The 17666-nt window shown below is 39.7% G+C and overlaps 1 protein-coding gene across 1 annotated transcript in view; it reads left to right on the top strand.

Annotated features, from left to right (window-relative positions):
* PRUNE2 (prune homolog 2 with BCH domain) overlaps positions 1-17666 on the top strand; it is a 141984-nt gene that overhangs the window by 84941 nt on the left and 39377 nt on the right. Inside the window, exons 8-9 of the mRNA XM_075727093.1 lie at positions 91-6640; positions 7096-7924. Coding sequence (XP_075583208.1) covers positions 91-6640; positions 7096-7924 — 7379 coding nt within the window. The remainder of the gene's footprint in view (positions 1-90; positions 6641-7095; positions 7925-17666) is intronic.

Genomic DNA, 17666 nt, shown 5'->3' with positions numbered 1-17666 from the left:
AGGTATGGCTGTGTTACATGGGGAAGTAGTCAATATGTGCCCTTATGCCCATGATTGCAATGGCTTTTGAAACTTCCTATTTTTCAACAGATCTGCTGTGAATTAGAAGAATGTCAGAATCCTTGTTTGGAGCTGGATCCTCTAGAATGTGGATGTGACCAAATTCTCATTTATCATCAAGAAAATTCTTTGGTGACCTGTGATCAAATTTTTCTTCTAGTTAAGGAAGTTATAAATAGAAGACAACCAGAAATGGTATCAAACAGTAGAACTTCTTCTACTGAAGCGGTTGCTGGAAGTGCTCCACTTTCACAAGGATCTTCTGGTATTATGGAGTTATATGGTTCTGATGTAGAACCACAGCCCAGTTCTGCCAACTTTATAGAAAATCCTCAAGACCTAAATGGATCTATGCAAGCCCACGTTGATGTTAATGTAGACCTTGTGAGTCCAGACAGTGGATTAGCTACCATTAGAAGCAGCCGGTCTTCCAAGGAGAGTTCTGTTTTCCTTAGTGATGATAGCCCTGTTGCAGAAGGTGCTGCTTCCCATCACAGTCTTCTGCCTGGCTTTGATTCCTATAGCCCTATTCCTGAAGGAGCAGTAGCTGAAGAACAAAAACCTCAGTCTAGAGATAGTGGCGATAACTTTGATCTTTTCAATTTTGATCTAGCACCCGTGGTTACAGCTCCATCTGAGTCATCTTCTCGTTCCGTTGATTGTTCCCCAGAAGATGACTATTTCCTTAATAGTGATTCATCAGAAGGACAACAACTCACTGTGCAAAAAGAATTTGATGAGGCAAACCTGCTAGAAAATGATACAGCAAATTATTCAACTGACTTACTTATGACAACAAATGAGGAAGACAATTTAGCTGAATTTGATGAGAATCCAAAAGAAATGTGTGAGAAAACTTCAAGTTTGATTGATTTAGTTGAAGGTGATTCTTCTTCACCAGAAATGTTGAAATCTGCTGATTCAAGAATTCCACCAACTCCTATGAACAGTCTTGTAGAAACTTCACCATTAGATAATGGGCAGCCTTTATTTTTCCCACAAGATGTCATTAAAAAAATTAATGAAATAGATGGCACAAATTATTCTCAGTCTCGTGTTAGATATGGGAGCTGGTGGGATGGCTTTGACCTAGAGTCCAGAAATGCTGATACATGGAGTTCAAGTGAGCAGGAATCTGTATTTCAGAGCCCCGTCTTATGGAAAGATTGTAAAGAAAGTCCCTTGCTTCGAGAACATATTGATAGAAGAGCCTCAGATTCTGTATTCCTCCAAAAACAGCCAAAGCAAATGGAATACATGGGAGCAGGTCTGTGGGATAATCAGTTTAAACAAGGTAATTGGAACCATGAGAATCAAGAGAAAACCAGTGAACATTCACATTTGCAAACTGCTTCTTTAGAGGAGACAAAGCAAGAACGAGGGAGCTTTACTGACCCGTGGAAAGTCAGTCAGCTGACACCTGTGATGTCGGATGCATGGTGTAGTGGTGAAGGGAAAGGTAGTCAGCTAGCTGGAGACTCATACGAAGTCTGGAGTAAGTTTGATGCAGGAGATATTGCTAGATCCTCAGAAAATGTATGGAATGTGCCCAAACTGGATAGAGAAAAAAAATCAGTGAATATTCCTGAGGAATGGGCCATATCAAAAACTAGCTTATCAGATTCTTCAGAAATCACAGCGGCCAATGAGACTGAAAATCCACCTATCCAGGTATCTCCAGAAGCCTGGGATAAAGAAAGATATTATTCAGTAGAAGAATATGGAAAATCTGAAAATACAAATTCTGTTTTCAACAATATGCAAAATAATTCCAAGCTGAAAACAGAAGAAAAAACTGTATTTGGTGACCCTAAACATAGACCAAACCAATTTGAAAATACAGAGAACTGGAATATGTATGATAAACACAGCAGGAAAGAAGTAACAGAAGTAGTGGTACCATGGGAGGATACCTTCTTGTATAAACACTCAGATCTCAGTTCATCAAACATAGGTGAAGATTTAGTTGTTTCTCCACCAGACACCGATTATTCAACATCTGATTCATACATATCACCTACATATGTGGAAGATGAAAGAGAAAATGAGGACAAAGATTTTGATGAAGAAACAGTTATTGATAAATTGATAAACCCAAATTTGTCTGAGCCGAAACTACTTGAGAAAGCAAATAATGAACCATTATGTCCTAGAAACATGCCTTTTTCAAGCGCTGGAAACACTGACAACTCGAACGCTCCCCTAAATAATGTCACCCAGTTACAAGAAAGAAATTATGAAATTACTGCTCTTTCTGCCTCTACTAAACCTTTCCTTAATTCAGAACAAACAGCTAATGAATGTTTTTCAACTGAGGTGCGTAACAGTGAAAATAATTTTTCTGTATCTGAAAACAGAAGAATAACACCTGTACACAATCAAACAGTGAATGACTTGTCACCACCACGGAATGAAATAAATACTAGACTGACTGCAGCTGAAAACGTAGAAACAGTGAGAAGTGTTCCTGGTGTTCCTGTAGAAGACACAGACACATTTACACCAACTTCAGACACTGGCAACGGTTTGGGTCTGAAAATACGTGATTTAGGGAGTGAGATACTTAGTAACAAGGCAGCACAAAATACTGCCAATGTTGATGAAAAGCTGGATAGTCAGGATTCAGCACAGCAGCTGAACTCATGGAGTTTACAGAGTGAGCAGGGTTGTGAGGAAGGCTGGGACAATGCCATTGTCATCTCTCAGGAAGGAGAAGAGGAATGTGAGAGAACAGATGAGACAAGCGGACAGCAAATGATTAGTGACATTTGTAATACACCAGTGCAAGAGGACAGTGAATCATCATGTAATGCAGATTCAGAAGAAAACAGGTCAACAACAGAAGTTCCCAGCTCCCCAGAAAAAATGAGGAATAGTGTTAGTTTGGAAACGTTAGTCACAGATAATGAGTTGTTTTCCAACCAAAGTAATCCAGTTAGTCAGGAAGAGAGGAAAGACTTGTTACAGTATAATGTAGAATTTTCTTCAAGTGCTTCTGAGGAAGGCAGAAATTATGAATCTTTTGATGACTCCAGACCACAAAATTATAGTGAAACATCACAGCTGTTTTCTGAGAAAGCTGAAAAGGAGACTACAGTGATAGAGGATGCAACAAGTCCTGAGATGGAAAGTATCTCCGAAAGTTCCGATAAGGGTAGTGATAATCCTGAAAATAATTCTTCTAAAATATCTGAAAGCTCAGGCATCTGGAATGACTCTGGAGAGAGTGGTTGTCACCTAGCCACATCAATTCCTTTGATGAATGAACCAAAAGAAACTCTGGGAGAAGTGAAAGAGGGCTTACATGAAGTTGCTCCTAACCATCCAGGCATTTGTAATTCTGAGTTAGTATCTTTCAAAAATAGCTCAGAACTGTTCAGCACTCATGAAAACTTTTTCATAGATGAGTTCAAAAAGAACCCTTCTTCTGGGTATGTCAGTGTTCCTGACATTACAGATATGTCTATGGTAGAAAATTCATTTTCACAGGAAATAGATTCTGGGAGAAATGAAAATTCTGAACATTTAGAACCTGCTGATAATCTTTGCGGAGAGCCATGTGTAATGCTTAATGACAGCTTTCCCCAAACTGCTTGGGATTCACAGCCATGTGAAGATTTGCAATCTCCTGGAACAAGTCCTGAGGCAAGTGAAGTCCTTGAAATGGCAAACACCACAAGTAGTCTTTCAAAGGATATACAGATCAAAAGTTATTTGGAAGAAGATAATGTGTGGAGTGATTCAATAAATGATTATGCACACTCAAGTGGAACAAGTCCTGATTTAAGTGATGCATCTGTGAATGTGTGGGGAGACCTTCCAGTTGCCAGTCATCAGAAAAGAAGTAGGGATACATGGGATATTAAAAATAATAAAAATCTTGAAGCTGCCTGTAAAAGGAATGAATTTGGGAATGAATGTGAAGAAGGAATTGAAACAAGTGCTGAACAGAGTAAAGTTCCTAAAAGCTTAGATTTTTGGAATGCCCATGTAGATGATGATACTGTATCTTCTTTATCAAGTCCTGACATAAATGAGGATTCAGAGAATTCAGAGGCATGTCCAGAAGTGATTCATGAAGATTCCACATATGAAAACAAACAGCATAAAGTGTCTGAAATTGGAGAGGATTATGTTCAGTCCGATGCAGCAAGTCCTGAAGCAAATGAAGACAATTTAGATGCAAAAGCTAAGGTGGGAGAGGAGGTCCAGGTAGGCATCTTCAGTGAAAATCCTGAAACAATTAAAGCTGGGAAAGTATTGCAGGAGGACTTGACTATAATGGAGCGTAATGAGACTTCCGAATATTTAGGTCACTGGGAAACACTTCAGGAAAAAGCTCAAGTGAGTATTTTTAGTGAAAAAACAGGTAGCGGAGAAGACACATATTTGTATCAAATGAATGAAGATAGTACACCAACTTTTGCTGTTGGTGATAAAGAAGAGTATTCTTCAAAAGCTGTAGATATGTGGAGTATATCATTGGAAGCTGGTTTACAAACTCATCCAGAATCCACAGTAGGAACATTTGGTTTTCCAGATGACAGTTCAGAATGGTGGAATTCACAACCTTGTGAAGAAAAGCAAGCGGAAGATCAGTATTCTGTTTCAAGTCACTCTGCAATAAACCAGTTAACAAATAGTAAGGAGGACTCCTGGGGATCACCTTCACAAGATGAAGAACTAACAGAAGCACATTTCACTAATGCAAATAATGATGGAAATCAGCCTCCCTCCCTGTACTGTGATGAAAAAGAAAATGAAAGGCTAGTACATCCTATGAATATTCCTGGTAGTAAAATAAATCAAGACACTGTACAGTTCAAACAATTTGATCCTTTCATACTGGATAAAGAAGAAAGGGGCTTGAAAGACCAGTTGTTTCCTACAGATGAGGAAAATCAACTGACTCCAGAGAATCCTTTTTCAGATGAGGAACGAGGTATGCCAAATACATCAGTTCAAGAAATCACTGTACTGGATCTACCAAAAGACAATGAGAGAAAGGCAAGTCTCATTCCTCAAGAACAACAGTGGGACACCTGTGAAAGATTAGAAGTGCACAGCTCCCTGCCAGGCGCTTTCACTGTAGAAGACTTATCTTTTGAAATGACAGAGAAGTCAAGTCCAGGGTGGAGTATAGTAGTTCCCCAAACTGCACTTATTCCAGATATTTTACAGGATAACACACAAAAAAGTGACCAGCTGTTTTCAGTGAAACCTGACCTGTGGACTAATGCTGAGCAGACTGTCACTTTGAAATCAGATGGTGAAAATCCTGATATATTAAGTCACTGTGACCAAGACAATAGTTCAGAGGCATCAAGCAGTCCTGATGTGTGCCAGGAGTATGAAGCTAAGCGTGCCTCTATCCCATCTTCTGAGATTGGGGTGGAGCCTGAAGACAAAGATAGTCAGCTGATCCATGCATGGTCAAATATGAGTAAAGAGGCAGATTTAGATTCAAAGTGTCAGTTAGTAATGCAGAAGGTAGAGACACAGTCTGAAAGTGGTAGCCCCCAGGACTATGATCAGGGAAAGATTGAAGAATCCTGTCAGCAAATCTCTTCCAATACTCAGGAGCCTCCTGAATTGGCAGTTTTGGAAGAATATGGTCTAGAAAATAAACTTTTTACTGATCCAACTGAGTCAGCTGAAATTACCAATGAAGTTTTAGAATATACATCCTTAGATCTGAAAGACACATTACATGGAAGTTTTACTCCTGCAAGCTGCCAAGGAACACCAATTGATACAGCTCAAATACCAGCCTCCCAAATGCATTTGGTTCCCATGGATTTCACTCTATATGATAGGGCAGAACAAAGCTTAAAAGAAATTAGTGCCTTGGCTGAAGTTGGAAAATATTCTGATATTGACCACATAGCAATAACTGGTGATGAGCTAGACATGTCAGAAGAATGTGTGGATGAATCTGAGACAGCTGTAGAGCATACCATCTGGAACACATCAGTGACTAATGCCTTGGCAGACACATGTGGTAGAATGAACATGCTGGCAGTTGTAGGCAGTGAAGCAGCAGAAGGGGAATCAAAGGATGAACAGATATTCTTTCCTAAATCCTTTCTGCCTGGTGGTAATGAAGGCCATGAATCTGATTTAAATAATCAGCTGGTTGATGATGTAGTGAAAGATTCTGAAGATGTAATTGAAAATTCTGTTCCTGTGTTTAAGGAGATGCCCAGTGACCAATCACCAGTGGTGTGTACTCCACCAGCCTATGTAACTTTCAGTGCTGAACCCTCTAACAGCAGAGAGTGTGCAAAGGATGAGCTCTTGTTACAGCAGCCGTTTTGGGACAGTGTTGCTTTGGAAAAACCTTTACTACTGCCAACTCCTTTGGAAGGTGCTGAAGGCATCCTAATGACCAAAGACAGCAGCGTTAAAGATCAGTTGTCTGACATATCCACAGAGTGCCTTCAGGAGAATCACACGTCAGAACCTTCACTCTCCGAGTCTGAAGTAACTCCAGGAGCTTCTGAGATTTTGATAGGAAAATCTGAAGCAGAAACAACTGATCTCGACTCACCACCAGGTGGAGATAAAAGATCACCTGATGGTAAGAAAACCTGCTTTCCAGAGCAAGTTCATAGGACAAAGAAAGAAGGAAATGTCTGGAGTATTACTGCTGAATGATGAGGCTTTGAGTGAAGTTTGCAGTTTGTGTGTCTCCTTGATGTACAAAACTCTGTACTTTGGGAAGACCTCTAGCCTCACCCTTCTAGACAGATCTAAAGCTTTTAAACATTGAAGTCGGAACATTATTTCTGTTGTTTGTACAGGGCCTAGCATATGGGACACTGAATCATTTCTCCCTTAGGAATGATTACAGTGTTAATGTATAATCTTTAACAATTATTATGATGATGATTATGTTATAAAATTCAAGTACACATTAACAGAGCAAAGCAAACTGAGAAGAGCTTTATCTCACTGTACTGATTTAAAGAAATTATGGTGACTGAAATAGTAATTCAAAAACTAAAAGGAGTTTCTGTTTGCCTGTTTTTTTAGAAGCTGACACTGACTCCCTACTTCGTAGGGAGAACAAGCTGAGAAATTCCTCTGAGAGCCCTGAACTGAAAAGTACAGAGGGTAAGGAAGATGTGAAGATGCAGGTGCACCGAGACCCAGCTTCACTGGAGATGGATTACATCCTTGTTACTGAGGAAGAAAATATACCTTCAACGGAGGATGCCCTTGAAAGAAATGAAAGTGATTTTACGTTTCAAGAAGCTGATGTAGCTGAACAAACAGAATCTCAGGAAGGCTTTTCACCAGGCTCATTGGATACCTTTCAGCCAATCTCCATTACAAATGAAAGGGAAGATCACTCTGTTTGTGGGACTGAATGGGACTCTATTCTCTTAGAGAAAAGTTCTTCTGTTTTGCCTCAAAAACTGGATGATGAAAGGAGATCACAGGAAAGCTGTGAGCAAGATGAGGGCTGGATTATACTGGGCCAAAATGAAGTCAGTGACATACCACCTGAAGAAATTTCTGCCAAGTCAGAGATGCAAAAGTCGGGGTCTGTACGTTCTGGCAAAGAACTGGCAGCTGTTGTAGCGCAGGAATTGATTCTTGACACTCAGGCAGAATTTCAAGTAGAAACTCCCATTCAGAGATCTTTTGAACATGAGGGCTGTTCTCCTTCTGACAGCCTGACTACTGAGGATGAGAGTTCAGGCATTGCAGGACCATGTACATTGCAAGTGGTTGGCGGTGATGGTGGATGGGAAGCAAATTCTCAACAGAGACTCAGAAATAACATAGCAACAGAAGAAGAAATGAAGGAGGAAACAGTGTTTGTGAACAGTGAAAGAGAACTGAGTCAAAAATCAGGGTAAGGCAAAAACAACCTGTTTCCTTTCAAGAGTCTTCTGTTCACTTGTTAGCAATGTTATTGAAGTGTATGATATTATGAATAGATATTATGAATAGATGGCAGGACTTTCAAGTCTGAAGTAGTAACTATATTTACATGATTTAAGTATCACTATATTCCTCCCTTTGTAAAAAGAGAGGCTTGGTTCTTGGTTGCTTGATATGAGTCAAACTAGGATTGTTTTGCAATGCAGGAAGCTTGTAAGGCCCCTTCCCGACAGGAGAAAGTCCATCTTCCTTCTGTGAAGTCCCGTAGACTTCATAATCTACCTTTAAATCTGAAACAGAGTTGGCCAGGGATTGCAGGCCAAAACCAGGTACTGATGGTATTGCCAGTCCGGAGGCAATGCCAGTGATGAGATTATGGAGGGATCGAAGAGATGTACTGTATCTCCCTAATGCAAAACGGCTGGGAAGGAAGATAGGAGGGAGTTGAGGCTCAGGGTCAGAAAAAGGTGCTGCATACGGAGGAATGAAAAGGTTGATGGAAAATTGTGTCTTTTTGGTTCTTTCCAAGCTGTAGTCAGGTCTGAGCAGCATTTCTGTCTCTTCAGACCGGACTGGCAGTTGAGGCAGTTCGAGTATATTTGCACCTGCCTTTGGGTGGAAGTGCAGCCTCTGTGCTGACAGCGTATTACTACTGCATGCTGTTTCTCTGCTGTGCCACCAGGTGGAGAGAGAGATGACTCTCTTGACTCCATTTAGGGTAGTGTATTGGAGAGGGTGCTTCTGTTGTTGGCTCCTCATTTTTTACAACGAGGAGGTTGCAACTGCTTACAGTGGACTTCTAGGGTAGCCCCAGAGATGCAAGTGTGGAAGTCCGACCTCATTTCTCCTGGGCATCTGCAACTGGCATGCTGCAGTTTTACAAAGAGGAACCTGGCATTGTGTTTACACAGTGAAATTCTTGTGAACAGTACAAGAAACTTCCCAGTACAAATAAAACTAGAGGGTGTAACTGCTTTGTACTTGTTATTCCTTTTGAACTGCACTTACCCAAAGAACATATGTGGTATGAAACATGTGGAAACACATTGTTTGTGTGAAACGTAAGGCTGATTTTTCACTTTTTTCTAAGTTTCTCCCAAGCAGTTGTCAGTTCAGTGTAGAAAACACATCACATTCACAACTTATATTACTGGGTTTTAATTGGCTTGGAATTTATTTTAGACCTTATTTTTTTAAATTTTCACTAACAGTTTTGCAATTGTAGCAGTAGGCTTTTTTTCCCTTAAAGGTGGCATGCCTGTGTATGAAAGTATAACCCTGATAACAGCATGTACAAATAATCTGTGACAGAAAAGCACAGCTTTTTGCTAACCCGCTCCCCACCCCAAACAGTTCACATTTTATTAAGATTTCAGGAATGAACAGTTCAATAGCTGTGATTTATCTTCCCCCAGACTTGTTAAAACACCTCCCCTCTAAACATTTTCACACATTTTTCTAAGAGTATATCATTACCACAGGATCAGACACTGTTATAGCTGAGCTATTTTTAATATACAGTAAGTGCTGGCTTCATCCTAAACAGAAATCCCAGTCTCAGCAACTCTGAAATATAATGATGTTACTTGCAGGCTTAACCTTAAGAACTTGCATAGGACTTTAGGTTTTCTTGACAGGCAAAATTTTGAGTAGTATATAGAGCATACTTTGCCCTCATACACTGCCCCTGGCTGAAATCCCTTCAGTCTAACTAAACAGAACTGAAGAGAATGTGAGATGAGAGGGGCTCTGTTTCTGTAGGGCAGTGACAGCTTTTATTGATGCAGGTTACCATCTACTGCCCTCAAGAAAGAGGCAAATCTTCAGAAGGGTTAGCAGAAGATGAATACTCCCCCATTCTGTACAGCATGAAGTAAACCAAATGCTGAGAGCTTGACCTTGAAACTGTAAAAAGTAGAGCTGGTTGGCACAACATTTCTGTTGCACCCAGTCCTCCAAGCTTCTAACTTCTCGTCCAGAAGGAAAAGTAGTAATTTTGAAATTTTCTAAAAAGAGAAATCTGGAAGATGCAAAACCAAGCAAAATCCCCAAGCAGTTGTTTTGAATACACATTAGCGTGTGGAAGGGTGGCTTGGGATTTGCGGATCTAGGAAAACTAGACATCCTTTGACTTTGAGGTGGTCTGCTTGTTAGAACTAGTCCACACCCTGGAAGTCATCTTCCTCCATTATCTCTGCAGGGTTCATCAAAACCAAGTACTTTCAATGAATAAAGCTGTTTTTTGACAAACCGGTAATTTCTAGTGGAAATCTTTAAATCAAAAAATGGTGAATGGGACAGGAAAAAGGAAAGGTTCTTTAGAGGTTTTTGCAGGCTTGCAAATCTGACATGAACAAATCAACTGTCAACTCCTCTGTCTCCCATAAAGCATTTTAAATTAAAAGCAGCCAGATGCTGACCCTGCTTAAGTCACACTGATTATTACGTGCAGGCAGTGTCCCAGGGTTTGACTTGCCGTGCTTATGTTCTTAGAGAGGAAAACAAAAACTGGTCTAGGTATCTGATTTTAAATGATTTTTATAAATCAGCACAAGGTAGTTGAGATAACTTTGAAGCAGTAAGATTCTTTGTTAGAAACCTCAAGAAAAGAATCTGATTTTTGAACTTACACTGGCACTAGAAAAATCGTTCCTGTGGCCATGGATTTATAAGGGTTTTTAACATCTTATTGCTGTGAATTGTTAGATCCACTTTGAGAAGAACTCTGCTGTTCTTTAGGAATTTCTGTAAGTCTCCAAAGTAAATACTTGAATCCTGTACACAACAGTTGTTTGCATTGGTGTTTTAGATGTCGTACATTCATTATTCTTAGAGCTTAGTATATTCTCTTAGACTGATTCCTACATTAAAGTTCAAAAATGGACCGTGTTAATCTAAGAGTGTTTTCAGTGAAAACGTAAATGCATAATGGATATAGTGCATCCTGCAAGGAAAGGATACAGTAGTTCTTGGTATAGAATATATATGTGGTCACTATAGCTTCTACTATAGGCTTTTTTCTTACCTGACTCAGAAGTTGTTTAATACCAAATGCCTTTTCAGTGGATAGCAGTGGCTATTTTTGTCCTTAACACTAGTGATGCTGAAGCCCAGAGAAGTAAAGAAAAGCAAGGAAGTTACTCAGCGTCCACATTAACAATTACTTATGGAAGCATGGAACCAGTAAAATCTACTTTCTTTTGGGTTTATGTTTTGTTGTTAGACTTTTTTGATGATAAGCTATGAAATCTAATGGAAGTTTTTTCCAGCGTTAATGTTATTAAAAATACTGCTCTTATATGAGGATTTCATATCTAATAGAGATTGCTTTTACAGTGCGGTTTTCCCCTCGGTTTCCCCTGTGCTTGGTAGCTGATGTTCAATAAACTTATAATAATCTTATGGCTTTGGTTGGTTAGATAATTACTTCAGACTTTTTAGGGGATAGCAGAGACACATGCATCTGATACCCATATGCATAGCCACAGCATGATCATGGAGGCCTTGATTCCTTTGAAACAAAAGCAACACACAGAAAACATTATGGTAGAAAGGAGTAAACACATACAGGAATAATTATTTCTAGATTATATGTCAGTTTCATTAAACCTTTTACATAAACAGCTGAAGAATCATAGAATCATAGAATCGTTTAGGTTGGAAAAGACCTTTAAGATCATCCAGTCCAACCATTAACCTAACATTACCAAGTCTACCACTAAACCAATTAAGGGTAGAGTAGCAACCCCACACCTCCTGGCTTGGTGGCTGGATCATTTATAATGAAAGTAAAAACTAGGAATCATTAAGATTGGAAAGGATCTCTAAGATCATCATTCCAATCATCAACCCAACACCACCATGCCCCCTAAACCATGTCCCCAAGTGCCACGCCTGCCTGTTTTTTGAACTCTTCCAGGGATGGTGACAGAAACAGCAACCGACATGGTAGAAGTGTGTCATTAGAAATGCTTTCTACTGCATTTTGTTGGCAGTTTTAAAAACACAAATTCCTTCTTAAATCTTACCTCAGTATACAGTTCGTAAGACTGAAACTAACTGCCCTGCTTGGCCGACAAAGTTTACACCAATATGATACAGCAGAACTGCCAGCCTGTGGGAGGTTAGCACAGGAACACTGGTGTCATCACATATGAGAAGAAGCTAAGGCTTTTCTCTTGTTCTTATTGCAACAGAGTTTCTGTATGGCCTGATGGTGCTAGTCATCAGGCTCTGAGTTCGCCAAAGTTTTACATAGTTGACGTAGGCTTTGGTAGAACTGAATCGAAGTCTAAGTAACCGATACTCATCTCTCACAAGTGTCCTTCTGCCTGAACTCTTGTACTTCTGAAAGGCCATAATTATGATGCGGGAAAGTTCCTTGGTGCTTCACTACATGTGACTCTTGCCTTGACTGAATATTCTATTTCCTAGCTTATGCGTAATTAAGCCTGCTTGGTATGAGAAAATTAAACACCCTTAATCTGAAGGTCTGGCTGGATAGCTGTGCCCTGAGCATGGAGCTCATTTTTTTGTTTTGTCAAATACATTTGCTTTATGCAATTAAGTTTGCATTCTGAACCTGTAGTGCCCATCTCTGTGGTAGTGCTTTTAGAAGTGGCTCCTGAATCCGGGGCTTTCTTTAGTGCAGCCTTTGCTTCCTGCAAGGAAGCTTTCCTTGTGGCCTGCTGGTTGTTTTTTCATACACCCTTTGGCAGGGTATAGAAATTAGGTTCCTTATTTTTAGGTATGTACTTCACCTTCATACGTTTATATATGGCACAAACACAATATCTCTGAAGAATAAAGTAACTCATCATTTGTACTCAAACAGATGATGGGGACATCCCGTCGTGTGGGATAGACAATTGAATTGGTAGTCCAAAGTTTATGGAGGCATTTACTCAGTAACTGCCTTCTAAGCTCCTGTCTGAATCTAAAATTTATTCACATGTCCCTGTTTAGAAAAAAATGAAGCTCATGCTTGCATACCATGCTGAAGTAGGTTCCTTTAGTAGTGGAATAAGGGTTGGTAAAGGGCGCAGTTTGCATTATTTTCTGCTTTCATCCAGAAAGCATCTGTCACTTTGTCTAAGAAAATTGACCGGTTTTGTAGAAGAGGGAATTAATGTTTTGAAACAGAAAGTGTAAATAAAAATGAGAATGAAGAAGTGGATTAACATCTTGATGTCTGCTGGTCACTGTCCCCTTCATCCCCATGTCAAGCACGACAACTCTCCAGGCTGTTCAGGTGGGTTTTAAGAAAGACTGTGACTGGTGGTGAAGTTCTTCCGTCCTGTCCTGTTTCTCTTCTGCAAGAAAAAGCAGTAGCAGGAAGAGAAGAAAAGTACAAGGATGCTTCCTAGAATTAAAATACTGAAGAAAAGATATAAACCTGTCTCAGTAATACACAAACAGCAGAAATAATAAACCCTAGAGGTTTCTTTGGCCTCATTAAAAAAAAAAAAGCACAAAAAGTTTTTATAGCACATTATTAATGTCAGTCTTTCCAGAAAGAAAATAGCTGTTTATATGGCTTTCCATATGTGAACAACCACCAGTGACTACATTTAAAAAGGAAGCATTCGTGGAGCACTGTACGAACGTTGGGTAGGCAGGGTAACATACTTTGCTGCTGCTGCTGTGGCTGGAGGTGTGTCAGCAGTAATTTATGAAGACTGGAGGTCTTTTTCTTCCTGATAGAAGCTGTTCTGTCTTACAGAGCTGTATGAAGCTCAGTGGTGATGCAGTAGTCAGGAGGCAGAGGTAGAACACTGCAGATGACTATGCTAGCTTTCACCTACTGGCACGCTCCTCAGCGTGTGTTAGTGGTTGCGTATACCAGATCATTCTTACTCTTACCTTTGCTGTAGGGAAAGATTATCCCTTCCCCTAGTAGGAAGAGTTAGAAAGAACTGAGGGAAATACTATGAAATGATGTATTGACTTGAGGAATAAGAAGTAGTGAGAGCAGCAGAGATAAGGACACTGAAGTTTGGAAGGTTTTGAGGAGAGCTTGGAAAACTGGTGGCAAAACTGAGCAGAAGACAATTTCCTTTGAACAACTGCCAAGATTTATGTAACACACTAGAATAAGGCTTCCACAAAAGAAAGCTTCATTTATCTTTCTGATAGCATGTTCTCAAAAAAGCACGGATCAGTCTTCTCTGCTCACTTGTATAGTGACTTTTGGGAAAAGATAGTTATTCCACTGCCTCTGTCCAAAATATCTCTCTGTGACCATTGCTGTACTAGTGGCTATTAAAATTGCCCAGTACTGTAAGCAATCCAGTAAATTTTTAATAGAGAAGTCTGTTTTCACCACATTGCCTGTGGCTGACAGTGAATAAAGATAATAAAATATAATCAAAGAAAAATCTGTGACTATTTCAAGATGAATGAAAGTTCTGAGACTACTCTGCTATCTCTTGTGATTTAGCAAAATGCACATCATGTATCTCAAAGCCATTAATGAATCAAGTCAAATATCAATGTCTAGTACTGAACTGAAATACTGACAGAATGGAACCAGGGAAAAAGTTCTCATTGACTCCATTGGACCAAGAGTTTCACCCGTATTTTCCCAAAAAGTCTGTTCTATCACCCCAAAGCTAGGATAAGGCAATGAATTAGGGAGCCCAGGTTTGCTTTTTGCTTTAATGGGCGAAGCAGCCTGCTATATATAGGAACCCTAAAAGATTGAATAACTTTTGTAAGTTAATTTAAGAGGCCACATTCTGCAAAGTAACCTTTACTTCCCTTTGGACGCCTGTGTTTCCTTTTTTCCTTGCATACACATGGGGCTGTCATCTTTCCTGTTAAGATTGTTTATTAATTGGCCAGATTTGCTGGAAAGCAATTCCAGGCACTCTGGGGACCAGGCATGCTGCTTCAGTGGTGCTTCCAGCTCCTGCTGAACTACAGGTTTATGGACTTGAAATCGGAATTGAACTCAGGTCTCCCACTTGGCAGCACAAAGCGTGACAATTGACTAAATACAAGGAACATGCTTTCAAGGTTAAAAACAAACATGTAAGGAAAGGAGCAACAACTGAGAAGGTTGCTTGCAGGAAAGTCCATGTAAATGAAAGTTAATGCCTTATAACAAAAGTAAAAAAGTGAATTGAAACTGAACAAAATGTTTAGATTGGCATAAGCAAGATTGCTGGCTCAGAACTTGATATTTCAATGTTCATCTAGTTTAGGTTGGGAAAGGATATAATTAATGTATTTTACATTACTATATATCATACCATTAGAAACATTATAGTAATACACATTATGTATTAGAAGCTCTAAGTTATATATTAGCCTCTGCAAATATGTTGCTTCTGTGAAAACAGAGGAATCCTTGGGACAGATTCAGACCAGGGAATTTTCCAACAATATAGCTGTAAATTCATTAAAACTTTCTTTTTTTTAAGTTTGTAATAATCTATTTTAATGTCACTGAATCTCACTGCGAACCTTTTTTGTTGATGGAAGTAGCAACATATGCTGTTCATGCATGGGCTTTAATAACACCATTTCTTTCCCTCTGCTTGATTTGGCCTATGAAGTCATGACAACCATCTTTTTTGTTATCAATTTTGGGGTGATACAGTATTTTCCATCACCATCTGGAGGTTGAAAATTAATTAAAACTAAAAACCCAGTTTTCCATTGCAGAGCCAGCTGTTAAACAATAGCAGCAGCCAATATGGTGATGATCCCATTTTTGTAAAAACAGCATTAATATTTGCATGCCAAATACCAAGTACTTTATAAAAATCTTTTAACAAGAAGAGAACAACATTTCAGTGACTGAAAAAACGTACTTACTATTATCCACTTGTGGTCCTGCAATTCTGCTTAAATTGTGAGATTGGGTTGATAGAACTACTTTCTTAAAGCAAGACGACCTGGACTACATTAGTACAGTTTATCAGTCATGTGAAAAACTCCCCCACTGTTCAAAACCCCATGGTTTTCTGAGCTAATTCACTATACAATTTATTCCAATCAGTATAATCAATGACATGAGATTTCAACCTAGAGCATTAATGAGCTTTGGAACTTAACCCTGTTGACACAGACCTGACTTTGACAGTAAGCCTCAGTGAGCTTGGTGGGTCCCAGCAGAGCGTCCGAAAATCTCAGAGATGTTCTGTGTCACTCTGAGCATGGAGGATCAAGGCCATAGCTTCTTCCACCTTACTAATTTCATAGCTTCATCATAATCATACTACTAATGACTTCTATTGTACATAAATACTTTATAGCTCTATTTCCTGGATACAGCTTCTGGGTATCTGGACTTTTGATTTCAAATGAATTAAAGATTGTCCAGTTGAAAAAGTGCTAAAAAATATCCCCATCATTGGAAATTTTATGTAGACCTGGCTGACAGTAGTGTCGATCACATCTGCAGCAGTGTCCTCTTTAGAAATGTATTTTCATATTGGTGATGATTTTTTATTTTATTTAAATGCTTGTGTTGGTCTGTTGTTCTTTAAAATAGCAGCTGGGGACTGATTTCTCAGCAGATCTGCAGCAGATGATGAGAGTTTTCCCTGTAGGATTACTAATACCGTGGAGAACAAGGTGGAAGCCGCTGAATTTTTATTTACACTGTGCTGTAGGTATGCATGGAGCTGTACCGACAAATGAAAATGGGGTTAGGCTTTTGGTTGTTGTTGACCGCTTATGGCCTAGCAATTTGATGTGAAAGCATCTCCAGTTCTCACGTAACGCATCTTCAAGGAGGAGTTGTGCAGTGTGAAGGGAAAAACTAGCTGAAGTTAGGCCATCCTTGGGCCTGTTGCCGTGCTGTTTTATCCCCACAGGATTGCAAGGGAATAGGATTGAAAGGTGTTTTGCATTTGGAAAGAAACCTGGAGTTTCTAGAGACCCTACCCCCAGGCTTTTGTAAAAGGAGACTGTGGGACTACACTGCGTGGGGAGAAATGTCCTTCCCTCAAACACACCCCTAAGAAACACAGTCAAGAGCACAGGCCGTGAGCATCGCTTCTTGGTGCTCGTACAGTTTGTGTTTCCAGAGTTCACCCTGCCTTCTGAACTGGTGGTTGGGTTGTTATTTTTTTTAAATTTGCATCTGCATTCCCATAGCTGAATTGCAAACAACAAATTATGTAAAGCATGTTTGAATATGCGTGTGCTCTATAACCACTGATGCAAACAGAAATGAGGGCTGAGATGGGTTGAATCTGTAAGAACTTTTGTCATGCAGTCTCTCATCATAAGCTTTCCTTGGGCTCTGAAATGAAACAGCAGGGAGCTTTTCACTGCTGCCAGCTGACTCGCCGTATCAAAGTTTGGTGATGCTCCAACAAAGCTCCACAGGGAATGTAGAAAAAAAAAAAAAAAAAAAAATTCACAGCTGAAGCACAGCTCTGCACTCATTTAAGCGCTTCTTTAACCAAAGCCCAGTAGCTGCTGGTTCACACAGCTGGCTATCTGAAGGCAGGTGATCACCCTTATTTAGCAGTACCACTAGCCACGTGACAAGAAAATGGTGGAGGATCTGTATTCCTAGTAAGCTGCTACAGAAAGAGGGATGCTGAAGTGCAGCAGTAAAGCATCGTTATTATTTTCCCAGTAGAAAGGCCTCTTCAAGTCTTTAGAAGGTAAGCGTCTCTTTACTCTGAGAGGCTGATATGCAGAAGGTTTCCCGATAAACGGCTCTATTGTTGCAGTTACTTTAGACAGAAAAA

This window comes from Pelecanus crispus, chromosome Z (genome assembly GCF_030463565.1).
Source record: "Pelecanus crispus isolate bPelCri1 chromosome Z, bPelCri1.pri, whole genome shotgun sequence".
Lineage (NCBI taxonomy): Eukaryota > Metazoa > Chordata > Aves > Pelecaniformes > Pelecanidae > Pelecanus > Pelecanus crispus.
This window is presented reverse-complemented; position numbering and strand designations above follow the sequence as displayed.